Raw genomic sequence first — 22,644 nt, forward strand, 5'->3', positions numbered from 1 at the left:
CTGAAGCCTGTAACCCTCGGTTACCGTCGCGAGGACCCACGGATGCGCGGAACACTCTCTCCAAGCCCCCTGAGAAAGAGCCAGCGGGTTCAGCTGAACCAGATCCATAGATGGAGTAATAGCACCATCTAGCAGACCGAGAGAAAAGCGGCCGGGGTCTGTGTGACTCGGAGACCGTTTTATTTCTTGGTTCATTGCTGTCATTGTTTTTGTCTCCCTGCGTCCTCGTCAATTAGCCTGGATGCAACAGATATTTTTTTCTTTGCTTTGAACTCAGGGCCTGAAGTGCTTTGTGACAATACACTTGAGAACTTGTGCATGTACCCAACAGACCACATTCTTCTGGTGGCTGAGCATTCTGCTCTCGAACTTGACGGAACATAGTGTGTTGAGGGGAAGCTAAACTGGCCTGAACACATCTTAGAACCATTTTTTCAGCCGAAATTCCACATCTTCCGCTTTTTCACGGGTGGGGGAACAGATATGGTGGGCTCGGGAGAGGACATCACAGAGAACCCTAGGTGCTGCCAGTCCCTCCTATGTGGAAATTGCATCCTAGGTATCCCTCCTTTTTTTTTTTTGGAAGGGTTGACGGACTTGGACTTCGCCTGAGCTGCTGCCGCAAAAGACTGCTTTCCCCATGGTTTAGCGTTCAAAGCGAGCCGCCTGCTCCGTGCTCTGGGGTTTCGCCGTCCTGTACGCATTCAAAAACCACCTGTTCTGCATTGAAGGAACAGAACCCTGGGGAACCAGAGGACGTGGTGCTCTTTTCCGTGGCAGACATATGTCAAACGCCTCTCCTTCCTTCTTCTGGAGTTCGCACCTCTGTCTCATAGCCACAACGGCTGGACCAAACAGTCCACTAGCATCGGCCGGAGCGTCGAGAAAATCTAATTTCTCCTCATTGCCGATGCTCGAGAGATTAAGCCAGAGCGACCTCTCGCACGCAACGGCAAGAGCCATGGTACAGCCGCACCGCACCGTGTGAGGTGCGCAAGTTGATATCTGTTATGTTGCAGATCTCCTCCCAGATGCCCGGGTTTGGATTGCCTACGTCCAGCTGAGTAACCAGTTCCTCCAACAACTCGGCTTGATAGGCTGCCAACAATTAAGTGACGTTAAGCGCCCGCACCGCTAGTCCGGAGGATTTATATATTTTTTGGTACATGGAAGCTGTAAAGCGCTCCATTTTTCCCAGGAAGGAGGGACTGGCAGATGAGAGAGTGGTCGGCCTGTTTTGATGCAGGTGGTGAGTCACTGACTTTGGAGGATGCAGCCACCCGAAGCCTTCTCCTAAAGATCCCTCATTGGCTTTTAGTATGAATATGTTAACCTTACTGTTATCTATAAACTAGTGTGCTCCATAACAATGACAAAATTACCATTTCTCACTTCTTATAATTATTTTGATAACATCACACTGCAATTTAGCTTCACATCAGATTTTCTGTCCAATCAAATGCTCTCTAGAATTTAAAAGCGGCCTGACCCGTACAGTATAAATAGACGCCGAAGCTGCTGCTGCTGATATTGGTCACTTGTTCACACATTTACTTTTTACTAGATGGTGAATGAAACATAGTACACTATATAGGTTATAGGCAACAAAAAAATGCTCCGGTTTCATGTTAGTGTGGTAAGAACTGCTGCAGCGTGCACAATCTGCTCCAGTCCAGAGACACGATAGCAGAGTGTATCACGTGTGAGTTGGTGCATATCAGAAAACGAATCAGATCCATTTAATTTCTGCACAAAATACTATATTTTGAAGCGATATGGAAGAGATAGGGGGAGAAACGGTTAGAGATTAAGAGGAAACTGCGGCTTTACTAAGCTCAACAGCTATGGCCGAGCTGTGATATAAACAAAACTCCATTGGCTATTTTGAAAAGTGGGAGGAGCTGTTTGATACATACCATCCCGTCTTCCTGTTTCAGTGGAAATTACATCAACACACTGAATAATTTGGCGCATTTCAAGGCACTTCAGGGGGCCTTTATAAGATATTGTGGTGCAGGAAACAATGCCGTAGTACTTTAACAGGGAGTTTCATACACAATGGCAGAAGAATGCAGTGGTTCGAGAACCATCAAATGAAACCAAACTTCTAGAAAATAATTTACAAATTCCCACCAATACTTAGAACTGCAGTTCTGGGTGCATTAAATGCATTAGAATGTATCAGTGTAACTAACTAATGCTTGTCTCAGCTTGTTCTACTGCCTTTAACATCCTTCCCTGTATTCAATGAATTCTAACATCAACATGATACCAAAAATATAACTAAGACCTTAAACCTGGACGAGTAATACTGTCAACCCTGTCATAGGATAAATACATGGGGTTGTACAAGGTTAAAGTGAGTCTGATCAGTGATGATCTCTTCTTCCTTACCTGCACTCGTTTGTTTTTCCATAAGATATTGTAAGCCTCAGGAGAGAAGGGGCAGGCCCCGTGATTAGTGATAGACATGTCTCAAGCTCAGAGAGAGACACATGACATGGGAGCATATATATATAACTACATGCATAGGGTATACATGGGGGAAACCAACACGCATACCAGGACAACATCAGTGCACACACACACACACTCATTATCAGTAGCTCCACAACACACCCATTCAACGACAGTAACCAAGTGCATATCTGAGAGGAAACAAGGGGGAAGTAGCACCTCAGCATACGTTACAAATAAATATGTATTACTTGGGGAGACTAACCAAGGATAAACATAATGGGTGCAATGAACAGACCAGGAACACACAGAGCATGCAAAATGGCAGTCAAATAGGATTTCAGTGCCCGGTTGCATAAAACACCTTAAGTGAAAATTTCCCTTAAGATCGCCCTTAGGTTTCCCTTAAACTTAAGGGTGTTGCATAAAATAACCCTTAAGTATCACTTAAGGGTTTATTAAACTGAAACGTCATAAACCCTTAGAATTATCCTCAAATGTCTATTTTTCACTTAAGTAATCCCTTAAAAACCGTTAAGTGTTGCATAAAGCCCCTTAACTGTCATTTTCCTAAGTATAGTTTAAGGTTAGGAAAAGTTTACCTTAAGAGTTGACGAACATTAATGAGAAAAAAATAGCTGAGTTTATTGATCCTGTTGAAGATGTAAATGTGCCAAAGCGAATTTTTCGCGATAGAGAGAATCCTCTGGACCATCTTAGCGATGAAAAACTGCTTCGCGAATATAGATTTGATCGCCGCGGGATATATGAGATCGCTAACAAACTGGAAGGCGATCTTGATCATGTTACCCAGCGCAACCGCTCACTACCCTCTGTGTTACAGTTGCTTATAGCACTTCGGTTCTTTGCAACTGGGAGTTTCCAGTCTGTGGGAGATGTTTTCCATGTTCATAAATCGTCAGTTAGTAGAGTTATTCACCGGGTTGCAGGGGCTCTCTGCCGTCATTTAAGCCAAACTGTGACATTTCCATCGCGTGTTGAACTGGATGCCATTCAAACCTCTTTTTTTCGGAAAGCGGGGTTTCCTCGAATAAGTGGTGTAATCGATGGCACACATGTCAGAATTCAGGCTCCCCGCACGCATGAAGAACAGAAAAAATTACCATTCTGTTAATGTGCAGCTAGTGTGACCATGTGTGCAGAATTAGAAATGTTGTTGCATCATGGCCAGGGAGTACACGTGACTCTAGGATTTTGACAGAGAGCTATAGCCTATTAACTTTAAAAAGTTGAAAATTAAGTAAAAACATATAGGCTTGTCAACTTTTTGAAAATATTTTATCAATGTATTAAAATGTATTTTGACTTGTTGATAATTATGGTCATCGTTTGATCCTATGAAAGATACAACAATGCGTTGATACACACACGGTCTATAATTGAGAGGACGATCGGACAGCTCAAACGCAGATTTCACTGTCTCCACAGCGAGCTGCGCGTCTGCAGAATTATTGTCGCCAGCGTTGTTCTTTTTAACATGTCAAAGATGCATTGTGAAGAGGGAGATGATGTCGAAGAAGAGGCTCAAGAAGCAGAAGAGGCTCATGAAGAAAATCAACAAGATTTTCAACGGGCTGGATTTGTTGTCAGAGATGCCATCGTAAATGCATTCTTTAATTAGTTTAGCTAGTAGCCTATGGACAATAGTCATACATATAAATAAATGAAATATAAATAAATAAATCATAAATAAATACAATGCCTGTCAGATCTGTCATAAAAAAAATATTCGTCAACTGATGTGCATTTTATTTTTCCTTCACTTTGTAGCTGCATTAGTTTGTTATTAAGAATGAAGTTGTAAAGGTCTTTCCTTCTCCTTTTTAAGTTTTTCGATCTCTAATTGCAGTTTTGTCTTTTGAAGCAGTAGGATGTCTCTCTGCAGTTCTAGCACTTTTTCTCTTGTCGCGGCTGGAGAGGATATTTGCGTCTTTCTGCAGTTCACAAGTGTTTTGAAGGAATAATGAAAAAAATCTAAAAATTATATCGAGGCTGTTCTAAGTAAAATTAACAATAGACTAAAATAATTGTTAACAAAGAAGCAATAAAACCTCACTTTGCTGCATGGTTTGGCATGCTGCTGGCGCTCTGCCGGTGTTGAAGCTGATTTTTGCTAAAAAGGTCTAACGTGTGAAACAAATAACGTTACCAAGCATAGTATTTTATTTTGTCGTGATCTTCAAATCGTTTATCCTCAGCAGTGATCATTTTTATTTGATTTAAGACAATAATGTTCTCTCACTCCGTGTAATATTCCTCTTGTTGAATCTCAGCTTCACTCTCTAACCCGCCAGCGTAGCGTGTCTATGGCAACAGTAGAATTTTATAACGGTAAAACCTGGGTCGCAGTCGTGAAACACTTAGCGGCGTCCCTTACCTAAGAGAACCGTTTAAGGGATTATATGCAACACCCTTAAATCATTCCCTTAGATAAGGGGAAATCACGCCTTAAGTATCATACTTAAGGGAAAAACTTAAGGTGTTTTATGCAACCGGGCACTGGTCTTTAAATTATAAAAAAAAAAGACCTATTCGAATGAATATAAATTCAAATATAGAACGTAACATTCAAATGAAACAATGGAACCAAAATGAAAATATGAAAATAAAAGTCCTGATGTGGTTTCACCTCAACTCAACTCATTTGCATAAAGTATAAAGCTAGACCTAAACTGTGTTACATTGTTTACCCAATACTGTTCATCTAATACTCTCTCTTTAGACTGAGACATCTCTGCAATATCACTTTCACACACTTGATTGAAGTATTATTCACAAACCCTAATATTTCCATATTCAGAATACACGAAGGATTCATTATCAACAGGTTTTGCTAACAATACTATACATATAAATAGCTACTTCCTTTTTTAAATGGACGTTATGGGTTTAGCACAAGTTAAGCTCTGTTGACAGCATCTGTGGCACAATGTTGATTATCACAGATAATCATTAAAACAAGGTTTTACAGCATGTACAGTAATAGACTCACGTACGTTTATGTAAGTTACTAGGTCTATCTAGAAGTTACATTTGGAATAAATGTTTCACAGTTTCAAAAGTATAAAACTGTTCACTATTCTTGACTGTAATTAGAAACAGTAAATTTGTAGTTTATTTTTCAAGCACATTTTCAGATCAGATAATACAATTGTTTTGTCTATAAAAATTAATAGAAGCATTTTAGCAAAAACTTTCTGTCTGCAAAGTCTCCAGAATGCTTTGCAATATTGTGAATTATTACAATTTAAAAGAACGGTCAATTTGAATATATTTTAATATGAAATTTATGTAAGGGAAAAGCTTAATTTTCAGCATCATTACTCCAGTCCAGTGTCACATGATCCTTCAGAAATCATTCTACTTTGCTGATGTGCTGCTCCAGAAACATTTAATTTTATAAATTTTCTAACCATGATACACTATAATATTCAATATTTTGGGGCAGGTAAGATTTAAAAAAAAATTATATATTTTATTATATATTTTATATATACAAAATACTTATTGCAAGGACGTATTAAAATGACCAAAAGTTTATATAAATTTATAATATTATAAAAGATTTGATTTTCAATTCAGTTCTTTTGAACTTTCTTTTTAAAGTATTGTTAAAAAAAATATAAGCAGCAAAAACTGTTCAACACTGATAATTAAGCACCAATAATAATTGAGCAGGAAATTAGCATATTAGGATGATTTCTAAAGGATCATACACTGAACGGTGAAGTAATTTGTGCTGAATTTTTTACATTTAAAAAGATAAAATAGAAAACAGTTATATAAAAGTGCAATAATATTTCACAATCTTACTGTTTTAACTGTATTTTTATCATATAAATGCAATCTTGCTGAGCATAAGAGACTTTCAAAAACATTTTTTTTTAAAACACACATTTTGACTGGTAGTGTGCATGTGATTGAAATGATGGAACAAGAAAAAAATTACATGCTGCAGATTTTGCCAAAAAGGCTTAAATTGTATTGGACCCAGAATATCCATTTAAATCCCATTAAAAAGATCATCAGACATCATGTTTTGTAGCTATGACAAATGGCCGCTTTAATTCCTTAGCGAATCTCCCCACCATGCGTTCAAACATAAAGCCATGCGTCCCGGCGTATTTAAATGCACTAGCTGAAACCCAATAAAACTGCTGTTTTAATGCATGTAAATGTGCTATACCCTCTCTAAGCCCGTCTGATTGGTGTTTCTAGGCTGCTCTGCATAAATAAAATCCTGTGTGTCCAGAATACAGCCTGGGATCTGCGAGTTGGAACAGGCAAACGGGCAAAAGATGAACTCAACAACAATCAGGTATGAAAAGACAGTAGAAGAGAGTGTCTATGTCCTTTTTATTGCAATTATCCAGGGATCAGAGGTCTTTTAAATGAAGAACCAACTGTGACTGAAAAACACAGTTAACTCTCACTAGATAGTATTTTCCATTTAATAATTATGCAACAGCAACTGACCTCACTTATGGGTATGGAGACATCTACGTAACAAAGCTCATAAAGTAAATGAGAAATGAAGAAGGCAGATGGGAAACAGGTGTAAAGGGTCTGGAGGGAGAATGGAGATCGGGGGGGATTTTATATTTACCTTCTTCATGTTAGTGCCCACATAATTCTTGGCCTCCTCTTTGAACTGTGGCAATCTGACAAAAAAGACAAACATAAGGTTTGAGAGTTATTCCAATTAATTTATGGTGACATTTTTAGATCAAAACTTTGCAGGTTAAGTGTGAACTACTCGTGGTAAAACAGAACCGCAATTAGTTTAAGTCGCCAAAGTGAGAGTGACAATATAATATGAAACCAAAAAGAGGGTCAATGCCTTTCTAAATACACACATTAAAATAACTCTCAAATGTACAAATCAGGGATTTTCAAACTCCAGGCACACTTGAGGTAGATTCAGTCATTTTCTTGTTTATTACTGTTAAGCTGCTTTTAAAGAATCTATATTGTATACAGTGCTATATAAATAAAATTGACTTGAGGGGATGCAAGGGAGTGCTAAATAAAAAATAATAATAAAAAAAATCACAAAATGTAATTATATGGCTGTTAAAGTAAACATGTAAGATATGTATACGTTTCTAAGTGTTAAAAAAAAGGAAATATATTAAATGCATGTCAAAATATTTGAGTGAATTTTATATTTTTTGTTTCAATTTGCTTTCTAAAGACTGGATGGAAGATGGTATAATGCAATCATGAGGTTAATCACTAAATATTATTTCGTGGATCTAACATCACTCTAATAGCTTGATACTTTGCTTTCAATTGAATGAAAAAGTGCAATACAAAAGCAACTTTTTTTTAAAAGGAACATTAATGCTTCTTTATTAAAGAAAAGATATCGCTTCTTCTATGTTTTAGAAGAGGAGTCCCTTGCAAAGATTTTGTCTTAAGCCATTTTTCGTCAGGCCGATCGGTTCCAAGAACAGTAAAGAATGGTTCCCGTTATATTTCCACTGTATGGCACAGAACAATTACAAACCAAAATTCTCAGCATGGTTGGCTAGCCGTGCTCGTAGAACGCTTGTAGTGACGTCACAACTCAGGATTGGTCACTTTTCTGTTGCCTGGCTACCAGTTTCCCTGTAGCTGGCTAATCTCGAAATTTGAGCGACCGAAGCACAAATGAATAACATTAAAAGAAAAAACTGATCATCCTCCATAAAGCGTTCGATATTTACATACTACGTCATCTAAAAACTCTCGAATTAACATGGCAGCGACTGACACATTTGTTTTACAATCCAAAGAGCGCCGTAATCAGCTCCATAGTGGAAAATGAGACCACATCTGTATTGCCTGGGCCGGATCGCCATGGAATGGAATGGTTAAGCAAAGGGAAAGCTCAAATGTTCACCAAACTACAATTTAATTAACACATTTGAATTATCATTCTGAGAAACCTCACTGAAACCGAATCAGAGGAGAAGCAATATGTCCGAAGAGTCAACATCTTTGTTCCCAGGGCGTGACTTTCGACCCCCATGTGCCGGTTCATTAACTGAATTAGATGGATGATGTTCTCAGACCGAATGCATTGTCTGCATGTGTGCGTGTTGTGTGGACACTGCAGCTTTCCCTCGAGTGAGATGTCAGCGCTCGCACAGGCAGGCTGGGAGAGACGGCTCCTGATGTTAACTCTGCTCCGCGTTAATGGAGTGTTGTCTTGCCGGCTTGATTATGGGATGATCTGTGAGTCCAACAGATTAACATCCCTAATGCTTTCAGCAGGCTGCTTAAGCCTCCTTCTGAGCACTCAATAAGATCCGCTGTTCATTACTCTGGCTTTCTCGACCACACACACACACACACACACACACACACAAACACACACACACACACACACACACACTGCTTATTACCCTTAGGCACACAGAAACACACACACACTCATTATTAAGGCCTTTTCACACCCTCATTGTGAAGGCGACGTGGACAAGAGGGTCTGGGCAATAAGAACGTGCACAATGGGAGCAGCAAACTCTGGTTGTGAGATTGAGTGTGTGTGTGCGCATCTAAGATTAAAAGGTGTTATCGGCTATAATTAAAAATTATTAATGAATGCTATACTCATCTGAAGGACGTTTACGGTGCATGAAATTATAAAAACAAACAGAGGATGTTTACATGGTTTTCAAAACCAGGTCCAAATGCTGTAATAATATTCAGACGCTTCTCTTTTATGCAAAAAAAAAAAACAATACCAGTTCCTCTTTGATTGAGCTTATCATAAGAGACCAAATTTTGTCATTATGTCTTTGTTCTGCGTACATATGTATGTGTGTGTGTCCCTAATCTATATGCAGATGGGTAGAGCAAGATGTGCTCCGCGGTCTCATCCTCTCGTCTGTGCGGGATGTGACTGGAAGTCTAATGCGAGTGGATACGCACCTCTGATAAATGCCACCATATAATCATGTTATTGCATTAGAGCAGCAGTAAACTATGACCTGCACAAGATGACTAAGGGCTTCCACTAACAATTGCACCACAATCATAGAACTGCATGTTAGATATGAACTAATCAAAACTAAGATTTTAAAGTTCTTGTTCCTAAATTGCTCATCATACAATGTTCATGTCACAATAAGTCAGTAATGATGTCAGTGATCTATATCGGCACTTAATATTCTTATCAAATCAGAGAAATTTGAAAGTTTTGAATATCACCTTGGAATTTAATAGTCTTAATACTCTTAACAGTCAAATGATATTATGAATAATTTAAGGTTCTAAAGTAAGCCCAGATGGAATCTTAACTTTTTGCAATGTTTTCGACACTGACTTTAGGGGAAAGCATGGGGGATTTTACAGAAAGCATTATCAACACTCATATCTGTAGCTTTTTCTATTAGATGATAAATCAAAATACTACTCTTAAATTGTGGTCAGCGCGATTTTTAAGTGAAAGCGACTAGGGATGGGCATTTTTGTCAATTTTTCATTTCGATCATCGATAGGTCTCAAAAACGAGTAATCGATTAACCGTGGGCGGGGCTTTTGTGGGGGGGGGCGTCTCCGTCATGGAGATATGAAACTATTTTAAGACTGTTACAATAATGTATGCTGACAAAAACAAGATCTCCATGCAAATATGAACATATGACTATAAAAAAATAACTATTAGATTATGATGCATAAATGTCTTTGAAAAAGAAACTATGACCGTCTCAAATAACCCAGTCAATGATCAGGCATTGTATTTGAGCTGAAACTGAATACACCACCCCGCAGAGCTTTGCTAGAGATTATTCAGATATATGCCTATTACAATTTACATCTGCCCAAAAGGACGCAAATGTGCAAGTGAACTTGGCCGTGCTACTGCAGGCTTGAAAACGAAACTCATTTTAAATGCGCTCTTCCCTTAACAACAACGCTACAGCATCACTGCATGTTTTCAAATCCATGAGAAACAACTTTAAAACAGATCTACTGTTAAAAAATGAGTAACACTGCTGCATCATAAATATCATCAATGATTCTGAAAAAGAAAAAGCCTACCTAAAAATAATATGACCGTCTTAAATAACCCAGTCGATAATGTCGGGCTGTTCGCATTTGAGCTGAAGCTGAAGAGAATGAACACCAGCCGAAATAACGGCAGCGCTTTGCTAGCTGGTTATTAAACTCAACCAAACGTCGTCCTATATGAGATTATTTAGATATAGACAACATATAATCAAGTATTAAGCAAGTAATCTTACAACTTGCATCTGTGGAAAAGGACACGGATACGCAGATGAACTTGACCGCGCTCTGACTCTCGTTGTGGATTTCCTTGAACAGCGCGCGCTGATCCACGGGGAACTAAAGCACGGAGAATACAACATTATATGACAATCGTGTTCTCATTGTAATGCTGTGTATGTGACAGATTGCTGCCGCACATCTTGTGCTGTATTTCATGATCATTCACAGTGCTTGAGGCATCACTGCGCTCAACGCACAGTGCTTTATTTCACGGTCTGGAAGGCGTGCTGTCTAATGCTAACCAATCAGACCTCAGTTACCGTCCAAAATGCCGCAATAACCAATCCAAGAAATATACAAATATATTTTTTAAAGTCAGGGCGATCATCGTTTTCATGATCGATAGTCGCTGTCACGTACGAGTACTCGAGTACTCGACCACTGTTGCCCATCCCTAAAAGCGACCATAAAGACAAATTTATTTTTAGTTAAAAACGTTTCATTAAATAAACCTTAAATTCTGTGTGAACTAGAAGTTGGGATCGACCTCACTCCGGTCTTTAAAGTGATGTATTTTCCCAATAAATACTGAAAGGGAAAATAAAGGGCGTGGCTTGTTTTTTTCCCCACTGGGAATTAATTGGATCTAGAAAAGTAGGCGTTCCATTCAGCTCACTGTCAAAGTTCACAGCAGACTCAAAGTTGAAGGGGATGTTCTACCCAAGCCGTCAAACTGACATTAGAGAAGGAAGTACATTTTCAAATTCTGATTGAAGATTAAAAAGACAAATATTTTTAGTGGATTTACCGGGATGAAGGAATTGTTTACAACAAGACTACTAATGTGTGCTAACAAAGTTTAAAAGGTTCATTTTGATTTCATGCCGACTTTAAAAAAGGGTCCCACAAGAAAACTTAAGCAGCACAACCGTTGTAAACATGGTTACGATAAAAAATATTTGAGCACCAGATCACTGGAGAGAAAAGACTGGCGTAATGATACCGAAATTTCAGCTTGGCCATCACAGGAACAAATAACATTTTAAAATATATTCAAATAGAAAAGTGTTATTTTAAAGCAGCACTAGGTAACTTTTCAACCTTCATAATATATTTTTTAAGACTCTTGTGATGATACATTGACTTACAATAGGTTGAATGACACGTCTGCCATAGCCTGATGGGGTCTGTATCGTTTTTAATCGTACTTTTAAACTTCGGGTTTCGGGTAGTAACCCGAGAAAAAGAAAAGAACTACAAAATTCGACTGCTTTACGGCATATGCGTCACTTCCACCAACACACACACTTCCTTACATTCGGACGTGCGAGCCCAACTTTGTTCGTCGGATAATATAGTCATGTCCGAAGCAGCAGAGACAAATAAGAAAGAAGGTTTTGTTGGAGAAAAGCAATAAGAGGAAATGAAAAAATGATGGGATTAAAGGCAGGACGAGGATCAAAATTTGACCAGGGTTTGCTCGTCAGCGTGAGCTGAAGGAGGCGTGCCCGACCAATGCTGTCATGCTTGTTACGGTGAGCTACCACTCAAACATTGAACTGAAGTATCATATACATTCTGTAAAACGGTAACCAATAGACTACTATAATGACGCTGGCTTGTAAACGTGAGCATCGTGATTATTTGGCGTTTGAAAAAAATAAAACCCATGAAATTATATTCATATGACATGCTGAAACATGCCACTGACTGTAACGTTACCTGGGATGAAGACATTTCACACGCGACGCCAGAAGAACTCCTCTTGCAGTTTTCAGGGGAACTGTTAGTGCTGCACCGACCCGTGGGACGCTTTTATGAAGTTATTTGGCCCGCACCGCACCACTGTATATATTTTTACAGCCCGCCGCGCACCCGCGACCATTAAATAGACATACGGGGTCCGCGGGTTATGAGACGACCCGCGCATCACTAGTTCAGGGCTATCAGGGTTGTCATGTCAACAAATGCACGCGCGATGGCATCCCCTGTTGTAGGATGACAGCTTACGACAGTAGTTGAGGACATTATTTTTTCCAAACTGTAGGGGGACCCCGAGAGCAAAAGTAGCCAAGTGGGGCTTTAAATTGTAGCATTATTTCACTATATTACATCTTTTTCTGTATTTTTTATCAAATAAATGCAGTTTTGGTTAGTGACTTCAACAATCAAAAAAAAAAAATCTTACTGACACCAAAATTTTGAACGGTTGTGTAAATAAATAAATCACAGAAATGCAAGTATGCATCTCTTTTCATTTGGGAATGTAATATTTTTCTCCTTTCATTGAGGTCCAGAAAGAGGGCACTGCAGCAGCAGATATCTGTGTGGGCCTGGTAATTAGCCATGCTTTGCATTGTCAGAGAGTGATGCTTTCACCTGTCCCTGTCTGCGTGCGAGGGGGAAGTCGGAAACCTCTGGCGGTAATTGAGAGAGGCCTGAGAGTGAAATCGGAGCCTGTTACGGAGACAGACCCAGTTCCTGTTGTGTTTGGTCTCAGGTTTGGTTTGATTATGTGAACCGCAAGAACACGACTCTGCTCCTAATCCTCATCTCTACATCGCCTCTTCCACTCTCTCTCTAGTTACCTGGAGAAGAGCAGCTGCACCATGTCCACCAGCGTATGCTCAGCTGACTTTCTCAACAGCTCTGTGATGAGAAAAGAGCAAAAACAGGGGAAAAAAACAGAGAATAGAAAAGAAATGTTATTCCAGAGGACAAGAGCAGCACCTCTGGGGTTCAGAGTCCAGGCTCTGTTTGGTCAGGATTAGAGCAGGGTTTATCACAGTCCTGAGAGCACAGGAGGCAGATGCACATATTCAGCAGTTCAAGAGTTAGGACATACAACAAAATGTACATCTTTATCAAATTTACAGTACACCCGTGTTGGGGAAAGTTACTTTTAAAAACAATGCATTACAATATTGCCTTGCTCCCTAAAAAAAGCGAATAATTGCGTTACTTAGTAACTTTCATTGTAAAATAATGCATTACATTATTTTCAAGTTACATTTTCCTCACCTGGGCTGAGTTTGCTTGTTTGATTTTAAATCAAAGAAATGTCTTGGCAAATGTAAAAGCTCTTTTACACCAAATGGTTGGTTGAATTGGATCATCCAAGGCCAGTGACAAATTAACTGGTTAATAATGTGAGTTTATATACAAAGTATGTTTGTATTATTTAATATATTTAAATTATTGCCAGTTTGTGTAATACTCCGAGTTTGCATTTGACTGTTTCTATCCATTTTGAGGACAATTGCATCTGTTTTTTGTGCAAGAGAGATGAATAAATGCATGCTCACATTTAGTCTAGAACTATAATAAGCATCATGTTGACACACAGCGCACACAATGCCTCTGCACCTTATACCCGATTTCTTTTATCATGGAGACAGGAGAGCTGTCAGCCAATAAATAGGAAAACAAAGTAACTTGTTTTACTTATTTGGAAAAACTACATTTTGTTCTCAGTTTAAAATGTAATCCATTACCTAATTTTTTTTTTACCCCCAACACTGCAGTGCACTGAAACCTTTTCCCCTGTGTAACCCCTACTGCTCGGACCGGGACTCGAACCCGGGTCCGCCGGCATGAGAGTCGGACGCTCTAACAAGGAGGCTAAAGGCTGCAACCTCTAGCGTCGGTCGCTAGAGCGTCTCTTGAGGTCAGAGGAGTGAGGTTTACTTGCACAGCAACTACTACCAGCTGGCCTCTGTTACACTCACCCCCCTAAACCTCACTCCCATCCGGGTCACGGCACCAATGTAACCCCTACTGCTCGGACCGGGACTCGAACCCGGGTCCGCCGGCATGAGAGTCGGACGCTCTAACAAGGAGGCTAAAGGCTGCAACCTCTAGCGTCGGTCGCTAGAGCGTCTCTTGAGGTCAGAGGAGTGAGGTTTACTTGCACAGCAACTACTACCAGCTGGCCTCTGTTACACCTGGAAATTTCACTTAATTTAACTTACCACTTAATCTCATTTCAAAGCATATTCGGAAACAGGACTGCATGATCTCACAAACAGACTCATTGGTGAGATGGGCTCCAACTGGAGTTAGCAGCAAAGTCCTTAAAACCTAGAAAAAATAATAATGAAGAAAAAAAACATCTTGTACTGAACATATCTGGATGCATTTTAGACTATTATTTATTACACGTACACTCCAGTTAAAAAGTATGGGGTCAGTAAGAACCCAAAAGAAATTTTCGAATTTTCATTTTGGCCTGACTTTGTTTGGAATTACGTCACAGTAGTTAGTTTGCTTGAAGTATATCGGGGACTTAATACTTTTATTCAGCAAGGACACATTAAATTGATCAAACATAACAGTAGACTTTTACTAAATATTTCTATATAAATACTGCTTTTTATATTTCTATTCATCAAAGAATCTTGAAAAAAAATCATATATCAACTTTTTAAAAATAAAATATAAAAAATAATGTTTCTTGAGAAGCTAAACAGCATTTTAAAATGATTTCTGAAGGATCATGTGACACTGAAGACTGGCGTAATGATGCTGAAAACTGATCACAGGAATACACTACATCAGGGCTATTCAAATCTTACCCTGGAGGGCCAATGCAGTGCAGTTTAGCTCCAACCTTAATCAAGCACCCCTGAACATGCTAATCAATGTCTCCAGGATCATTAGAAAATCACAGGTGGATGTGTTTGATCAGGGTTGGAGCTAAACTCTGCAGTGCATTGGCCCTCCAGGGTAAGATTTGAACAGCCCTGCACTACATTTTACAATAAAATGCAATAGAAAACATTTATTTTAAATTGTAATAATTATTCACAATATTACAGATTTTATCGCATTTTTGATCTAATAAAATGTAGTCTCGGTGAGCAGAAGAAACATAAAAAAACATAATAATATTACGAAACGATATTTACAAATTTTTTTTAAAATTAAATTAATCATTTGCAAGCACCAACAATTTGTGTGACTGAAATTGTGTTACCTGGAGGATTTTCATCAGTACAACCTCGTCACTCGCGGGGTCAGTGCCCACGAATCTCGCATGTGTGACGGCGTCGGCCATGTTCTCGATGCCCTCTGCTGCCCCTTCATGATTGGCATCTGTGGAGGACAGGGATGGAGAAATTTAAAACAAACTAAAAATATCCTAATATATTCCCCCTCACTCTCTCATTAATGCTCCCGATTCTCAGCCGGATAAGTTGTACGTGGGTCATAATGACATGACCATGGTTACATGATTAATCTTACACAATTAACCTGGTCACCAGTTCAGCCCCCACATCGCTATCAACTGACCACGCTCTATGTGAAGAGCTCCAAACAACCATCTGACATCTAATCGCCAGATGTGTGCGCTTTTGTGGATGGCCTGGTAAATTGGCTGTCTAGGCAACGATGTTTTGAAACCCAAGAAGGGCCAGATAGCAGGCTGGAGCCAGGCTGCTTTTTCTTTCCCATCGCCTTTAAAGAGCATTTCATTAACTAATAAGCGCAGGCTGCCTGGGGAGGAAGCCGGGGCTGTGACTGCAGGTAAAGCCTTGACACAAGAGTGCATTCCACTTATTAGCAGGCAAATAACACACAGAGAAAGGAAGAGAGCGACTGAGACACGGGACAGCCTTTACTCTGAACTGAGTGATCACCAGCATGGTTATTAAGGTCTAGAGAAGGACTTCCAATCGCCAAACTCTTTAATAATTATCCAGTTATTGAATAGACCGGCAATACACTTAAGTAGAAATATAAGGATCATTTCTATCACCGTTAAGATAAATGTTGTCACATAGTTAGGGTTGGACATATATTCCAATCATTTTACACTTTACCACATGATATTCAGAAAAAAGATGGAGGAAGAGCTTGTACAGTGCTGAGGCTTCACTAAGCCCCGCCCTCGTTACTGATACTAATGCTTTCCTATGAAAACCTGTTTAGCCGCTGCCAAACACAGAGAAACAACAGGATTAAATGGATTAACTCAGGACCTAATTAAAGAACAATGTGCACTTATATTTAATCACTATATACAAACCCTAAATAGGTATGTGTGTGTGTTACACAATATATAGACCCTTTAGAAATCATTCTAATATTCTGAATTGAAACTCAGTTATTATCCATGTTGGAAACAGTTGTGTAGCTTGATATTTTCTTCACTGAACTTTTTCCAGGATTCACTGATGAATAAAAAGTTAAAAAGAACAGAATTTATTCAAAATAATAAAATATCTACATTGTTAGAAAACTTTAAAAAAAAAAATCAATTTAACATCCCAGCTGAATAAATTATTAATTTATTTTAAAAATGAACAGTGATGTATATCATTACGAAAGAAAATAAAAATATACGGTTGTTATATTTTAAAGGGGGGGTGAAACACTCAGTTTCAGTCAATCTCATGTCAATCTTGAGTACCTATAGAGTAGTATTGCATCCTTCATATCTCCGAAAAGTCTTTAGTTTTATTATATTTATAAAAGAAATATGGGCTGTACCGAGTCTTTCCGTAAAAAAACGAGCGCCTGGAGGCGTATCGTGTGGGCGGAGCTAAAGAATGACGAGCTCGCAAAGCGGTGACTTCCTCAAGCGTGGAGATACCCATGGATATCGAGTTCAGCTAATAGATTTATGATCCAGAATCATTCTGAGGCTGAAATAAATTGAACAGGAGAAACAGCAACAGCAGGACGTCCGTCTCTGTGGTATGTACTGTCAACATTTGTGTGTGTTTACTCGCAGTTTATGAGGACATGATTCGGTTTATGGACTATTGTATGCGACTAAACCTTAGCAGTAGCAAGCAAAGCGGTTTTGCACGTCAGACTAGTGTAACGTTATAAATAGAACAACAATAGAGTCCGTTAGCGCATTTGAATGACGAAGCACGCGATCGTGTCGTTTACTGATGTTTACTCACGCGACGAGCCAACAGCATAGACATTTGAAGCAGTTTTACTCACCGGCTGCTTCCAAAGCAGGACTGAACCTTTATCGCTGGGACCGCTCCGTCAAAAACACACTTCTTTGGTATGATTTGGTGAAGTCCTGTCATAGCAGTGGCCGTGGAAATACACTTTGAGACGTGACTGAAGCGATGTTGTGAAGCTTCACGTCATTTCTGCGTTCAAATCGGTTCAAATGCAGCGCTGCCTTCCCGGAATGCTGTGCTGAAGCGTTGAAGTCGCTCGACGTCACTCATAGGAATAAAGTGGAGCGCGGCGCGGAGTGTTTATGGGCGTGCATTTCCTCTCTCGCTCTAGTCACGCGTGCGCACCTTACCGGGAGAAGAGCCCGTACGGCCCATACAAGGACCTTCCGTTCTATTAACGTCAAGCCGACCCATAATTGAAAAAAACTCTCCGAAACTTGTCAGAAACCGGAAGGAGTATTTTTGACACAGAAATACTCCATCAAACGTCCAACATTAGTTTTTGAAACTTTGTCTACGTTTAGGATAGGAATCCAAGTCTTTAACAGCGTAAAAAGCTCAGTATGCATGAAACAGTATTTCACCCCCACCCCCTTAAATTAAAATATTAAAAAGATTGTTACTTTTTTTTACTTTTTATTCAAAGAATCCTGAAAAAAAGGTTCCACAAGTTTCACAGGTTATAAAAAAAAAAAATTAAGCAGCACAGTTTGATAATAAATCAACATATTAAAATTAAACTGAAAACTGAAGTAATGATGCTGAAAATTCAGCTTTGCGTCACAGAAATAAATTATATTTTAAAACTATATTAAAATAGAAACGTATTATTTTAAATTGTAATAATATTTCACAATGTGACTTTTTTTTGTATTTTTTAATCAAACAAACTCAGGCTTGATGACCATAAGAAAGTTCTTTCAAAAACATAAAAAATGTACATACATTTATAGAGTTAGATAACTTGCTGACATGACGCAATGACTGAGCAACTAAATTTCGAGTGAAAATCTGCAAGCGATCGCGAGTGAACAGCAATGAAGAGGCAAGCCCACAATAAACACAGGACCCCCGTCCAAACAGCCCATCTCCACGGAAACAAGAGCCATAGTCTATTCAGCACAACATCAGAAGTCATCTAAAATACTAATCCTCACTTGGCAAGGTCTACACAGCCAAGCGGGAGAGTCATTGTTGAAATAACTGAAGTCTGGGTGGGGCTGGAGGGTCTTTGTGCATGTGTATGAGAGTATCAAAGAGGTTCAAACAGCTGTCGTGTACTAAAAGGTTAAGTAAAAGTACATTCAGACACCAGGGTGTCCCTTAAGTGAAAGAACTGCTCATTGCAGAAATGGGTGTTGTGTTAACCCTGAAATCAGGCATGCACAGGCGCCGACCTGGCTCTTTTAGCCAAAAAAACTAAATAGAATGCATCCCGTCCATCTGCACGAAATCGTATTCACGTTTATCATGTCACAAACTGCAACTTGTTTTTAAGTGAGTCCCTAACTTAAAGCAAGGTATGATCTGAAAAGCACATTTCCAAACGCTCCATGTACATGGGTTTGTGTGTGCTGGCTGTCATAGTTTTTAGAGGGATAAGTGGCTGTGTAAGTGAGCCTTTTGGTTTGAGTACCGGCCTGGGAAAAAGAAGAGTGGGAAAGGGAGAGTGGGAAAAGTGGGATCTGGATCTGTCAATACGTCCGTCCCCCCGAGCCCACCGACCTCAGGCCTGAGATTGAGGGGAATTAGCCCTCACTAAACAAATTCACGGAGTGTGTGTGTGTGTGTGGTGACAGTGAGACCTCCCAGTGTGACATAAGGGCTCAGGTCTCACTGTACAGAGGGAAGAACAGCAGGGAAGTCCTGGTGCGGTTGACTGATAAAAATCATATGCTGTGCCTCTTGGTGAGCAAAGCTAAAATGCTCCTCCACTTAAAAAAGGAAACTCCCAGCATATGATAAAAAGAAAAAATAGGAAAAAGTGTTTTGTGAGATCAGTTAGCTTAAACCAAAATTACAAGCAGCAGAGATTCTCACAACTTCAATAAACTGACATAGGACAGGTGAATGCCTAACAACTCCCTATTGGGACCAACATAAAGTGTACCAAAGATCACTGCATTTATGTTTCTGGCCAATAGATGTCAGTATTCTGTCTCTGTACTGAAACAGCAGTGAGTTGAACGGTCACTCAAAAACACCAATAATATTCCTGGGACCAGCAACATACTTCTGTCCATTTGTAAACTTTGGGTTGTGTCAGGACTACACACAAAAGCTTTTCAGAGATAACAATTTTAATAGGTTAATTATTTAATTATTTATAATACATTTTTCAGACAAATTTTGATTTGACAAATGATTCAAATAATGAATGAATGAATGAATGAATGAATGAATGAATGAATGAATGAATGAATGAATGAATGTAGATATTCTTTAATTCCTTTGATATTGTAGTATAGAATATATGTGCATAGTTTGCCAGGATTCCAAACAGAACCAGGAAGTCTGAACATTTAACACCTGTATTCCGGTCTTTACACTGGCTTCCAGTTACATTTAGAAATGCACTATTTACTTGTTTAAAAATCACTCAATGGCCTATACATTGCACATACGCTCAATGAATACAAACCCAACAGATCACTCAGATCATCAGGATCAAGTCAGTTAGAAATATCAAGGGTTCACTCAAAGCAAGGCAAGCCCGCTTTTAGCCATTATGCCACCCGTAAGCTGGAACCAGCTTCCAGAAGAGATCAGATGTGCTCCAAAAGCAGCCGCATTCAAATCCAGACTCAAAACACATCTGTTTAGCTGTGCAATTACTCAATGAGCACCATGCTACTGTGGACACCTGACTTTATCTAGGTGTCCTCTTTTCATTCTTTCTGGTTTAATACATTTTAAGTCAATTTTAATCAATGTCTTATTCTTTGTTTTTATTGTCATTCCCACTTCCTATGCACTTGTGATTATTATTATTTATTTATTTTAAATAATTTTTATGTAAAGCACTTTGAATTCCACTGTGTATAAAATGTGCTTTATGAATAAACTTGCCTTACCCAGTTTGGGTCATGTAAATTGATTTGTTAAAGGGGTACTTCAGCGGTGGGAAGATGAATCTGTATTTAAACTGGGTCATCAATGTAGTAGAAATGTGAAATTACTTTTGAATTTGGTGCCTTCTAGACTGAGAAAAGACAGAAAATGTATTTTTGTCTCATGTGGAACAAAGACTACAATTCCCAGAATGCTTCGCTGCCCTGTGAGGCCATTCCCAAAGCCACCAACTTGATTACTGTGAGTTGGAGAAGACACTACAATTAAAAACTGAACGTGTCTTTTCAATATAATGAGTGAGTCACCGCGCGAGTCTCACAGCACTGAGCACTAACTGCAGGAGTGAGATAAATGAGCTGATGAGCTCTCGTGATGAGAGCTGAGGTAATCGCGACTACACTCGCCCCATACATTCACAACGCGAGTTCAGTCTGGCGCGTTTCAGTTCATGCCTTTGCAAGCTTAAAAAATAAAGTTAAAAGACTTACATTGCTCACCATAGCTCCGTTTAAATGAGTGCCTGCAGCTGCGAGCTGAGCTCTGAGTGTGATCTCCATCCACCATGCACGAATTCAAAACATGCGGAAATGGCTCCCTCTGCTGGCTGTAGTCTTTAGACTTTAGCCAAACATTCCTCCTATGATGCAAATATCGTCAATTTGCATCATAGGAGGAATATACTCCAGGGTTTCTACTGATATAAAGCCATATGCTAATTGCTGCAGTGACCCTTTAAGAAAACACGCATTTCCTACATTTGCGATATAGTCTTACAGACTGAAAACTGTTTAAAGATACGAATGAGCCAGAAACTGACAATGTCTTCTGCAGGTGACACAAAATAAAAATTAAACAAAACAAATCAATAATATTAATATTGGAGCACAAACCACACTATAAAACAACATGAAGGGCCTGTGATCAACTACAGTCTATAATCAAAATCCAAAGTTAAGACCCCTGCATCGCAGTGAGTTGTGAATCAATCAGAGCTGTTAATGTAAGACCTATAGTGTGTGGCTTTGCTGTATGTCTATGGAATGCTAATTGGGAGTAATGATAATGTCACTCTTCATGGCAGATTAGTGCAGTCTGAATGAGCATAACCCATCAGTCAGCACACAGCCTCTCACATACCTAAAGGTCATTTAATCACACACTCATACGAGTGCATTAATATGTCACGCTCGTCAGGAGTGCTCACCTGGGATTAGCACAGTTCTGTGCATGAGAGAGAGACAGAAGAAAAATAAAATGTGTGTGAGAAAGAGTGTTGAAGCTCTACTGGAAAAGAAAAGAGTTCATTCTGTGCGTTTCTGAGGGGGGAAAAATAAGAAAAAGAAAAGAGAAAGCTGTAGTGAATTGTATTTTAATTTATAAAGTATTAGCCTTACCTGAACAAATATTCGTAAAATAACGTCTCAATTTAGCACACTAAATTGCTTTGAAAAAAAGACGTTTACAGCCAAGTGTGCTGCTGCTAGTACGTTTTGACAACATGACTTATTTTGTACTCAAGAAAATATGCATGTGTGACTACTATTCCTAATCCTACAAGTTAAGGGGGCTAAGATTTGGAGATCTACAGTACAGGTTTCCATAGCAACCATTCCTGGAGAAATGCTGGCATCGTGGAGGATTGGGAACAAGGGTGCATCTGGGGTGACAGCAGCTCTCAGGGTGTCAGGATCTGTTCAGTTCAATATAATAGGGATGCACTATATACCTGCCTGCCACTATATCGGTATTGGCGGATTTGTGACTCTGGACCACAAAACCAGTCATAACGTTAAAGTTTTGAAAAGTTAGATTTATACATCAGAAAGCTGAATAAGTAAGCTTTGCAATGATGTATGGTTTGTTAGGATATCTAGCTGAGATACAACCATTTAAAAATCTGGAATCTGAGGGTGCAAAAAAACAAAACAAAAAAAACGAAATATTGTGA

At 39.2% G+C, this 22,644-nt stretch overlaps 1 protein-coding gene across 9 annotated transcripts in view; it reads right to left on the reverse strand.

Annotated features, from left to right (window-relative positions):
- gbf1 (golgi brefeldin A resistant guanine nucleotide exchange factor 1) overlaps positions 1 to 22,644 on the reverse strand; it is a 105,791-nt gene that overhangs the window by 32,258 nt on the left and 50,889 nt on the right. For 6 of the 9 annotated variants that reach the window (XM_067422225.1, XM_067422224.1, XM_067422221.1 and 3 more), the window contains exons 5-9: positions 15,674 to 15,792; positions 14,670 to 14,778; positions 13,287 to 13,347; positions 7,085 to 7,139; positions 2,395 to 2,430 (exon numbers count right to left, since the gene is read on the reverse strand). In XM_067422225.1, coding sequence (XP_067278326.1) covers positions 2,395 to 2,430; positions 7,085 to 7,139; positions 13,287 to 13,347; positions 14,670 to 14,778; positions 15,674 to 15,792 — 380 coding nt within the window. The remainder of the gene's footprint in view (positions 1 to 2,394; positions 2,431 to 7,084; positions 7,140 to 13,286; positions 13,348 to 14,669; positions 14,779 to 15,673; positions 15,793 to 22,644) is intronic. The other 3 variants (XM_067422227.1, XM_067422226.1, XM_067422223.1) reach the window with 1 other exon arrangement.

The sequence above is a fragment of the Pseudorasbora parva genome, chromosome 17, assembly GCF_024679245.1.
Source record: "Pseudorasbora parva isolate DD20220531a chromosome 17, ASM2467924v1, whole genome shotgun sequence".
Lineage (NCBI taxonomy): Eukaryota > Metazoa > Chordata > Actinopteri > Cypriniformes > Gobionidae > Pseudorasbora > Pseudorasbora parva.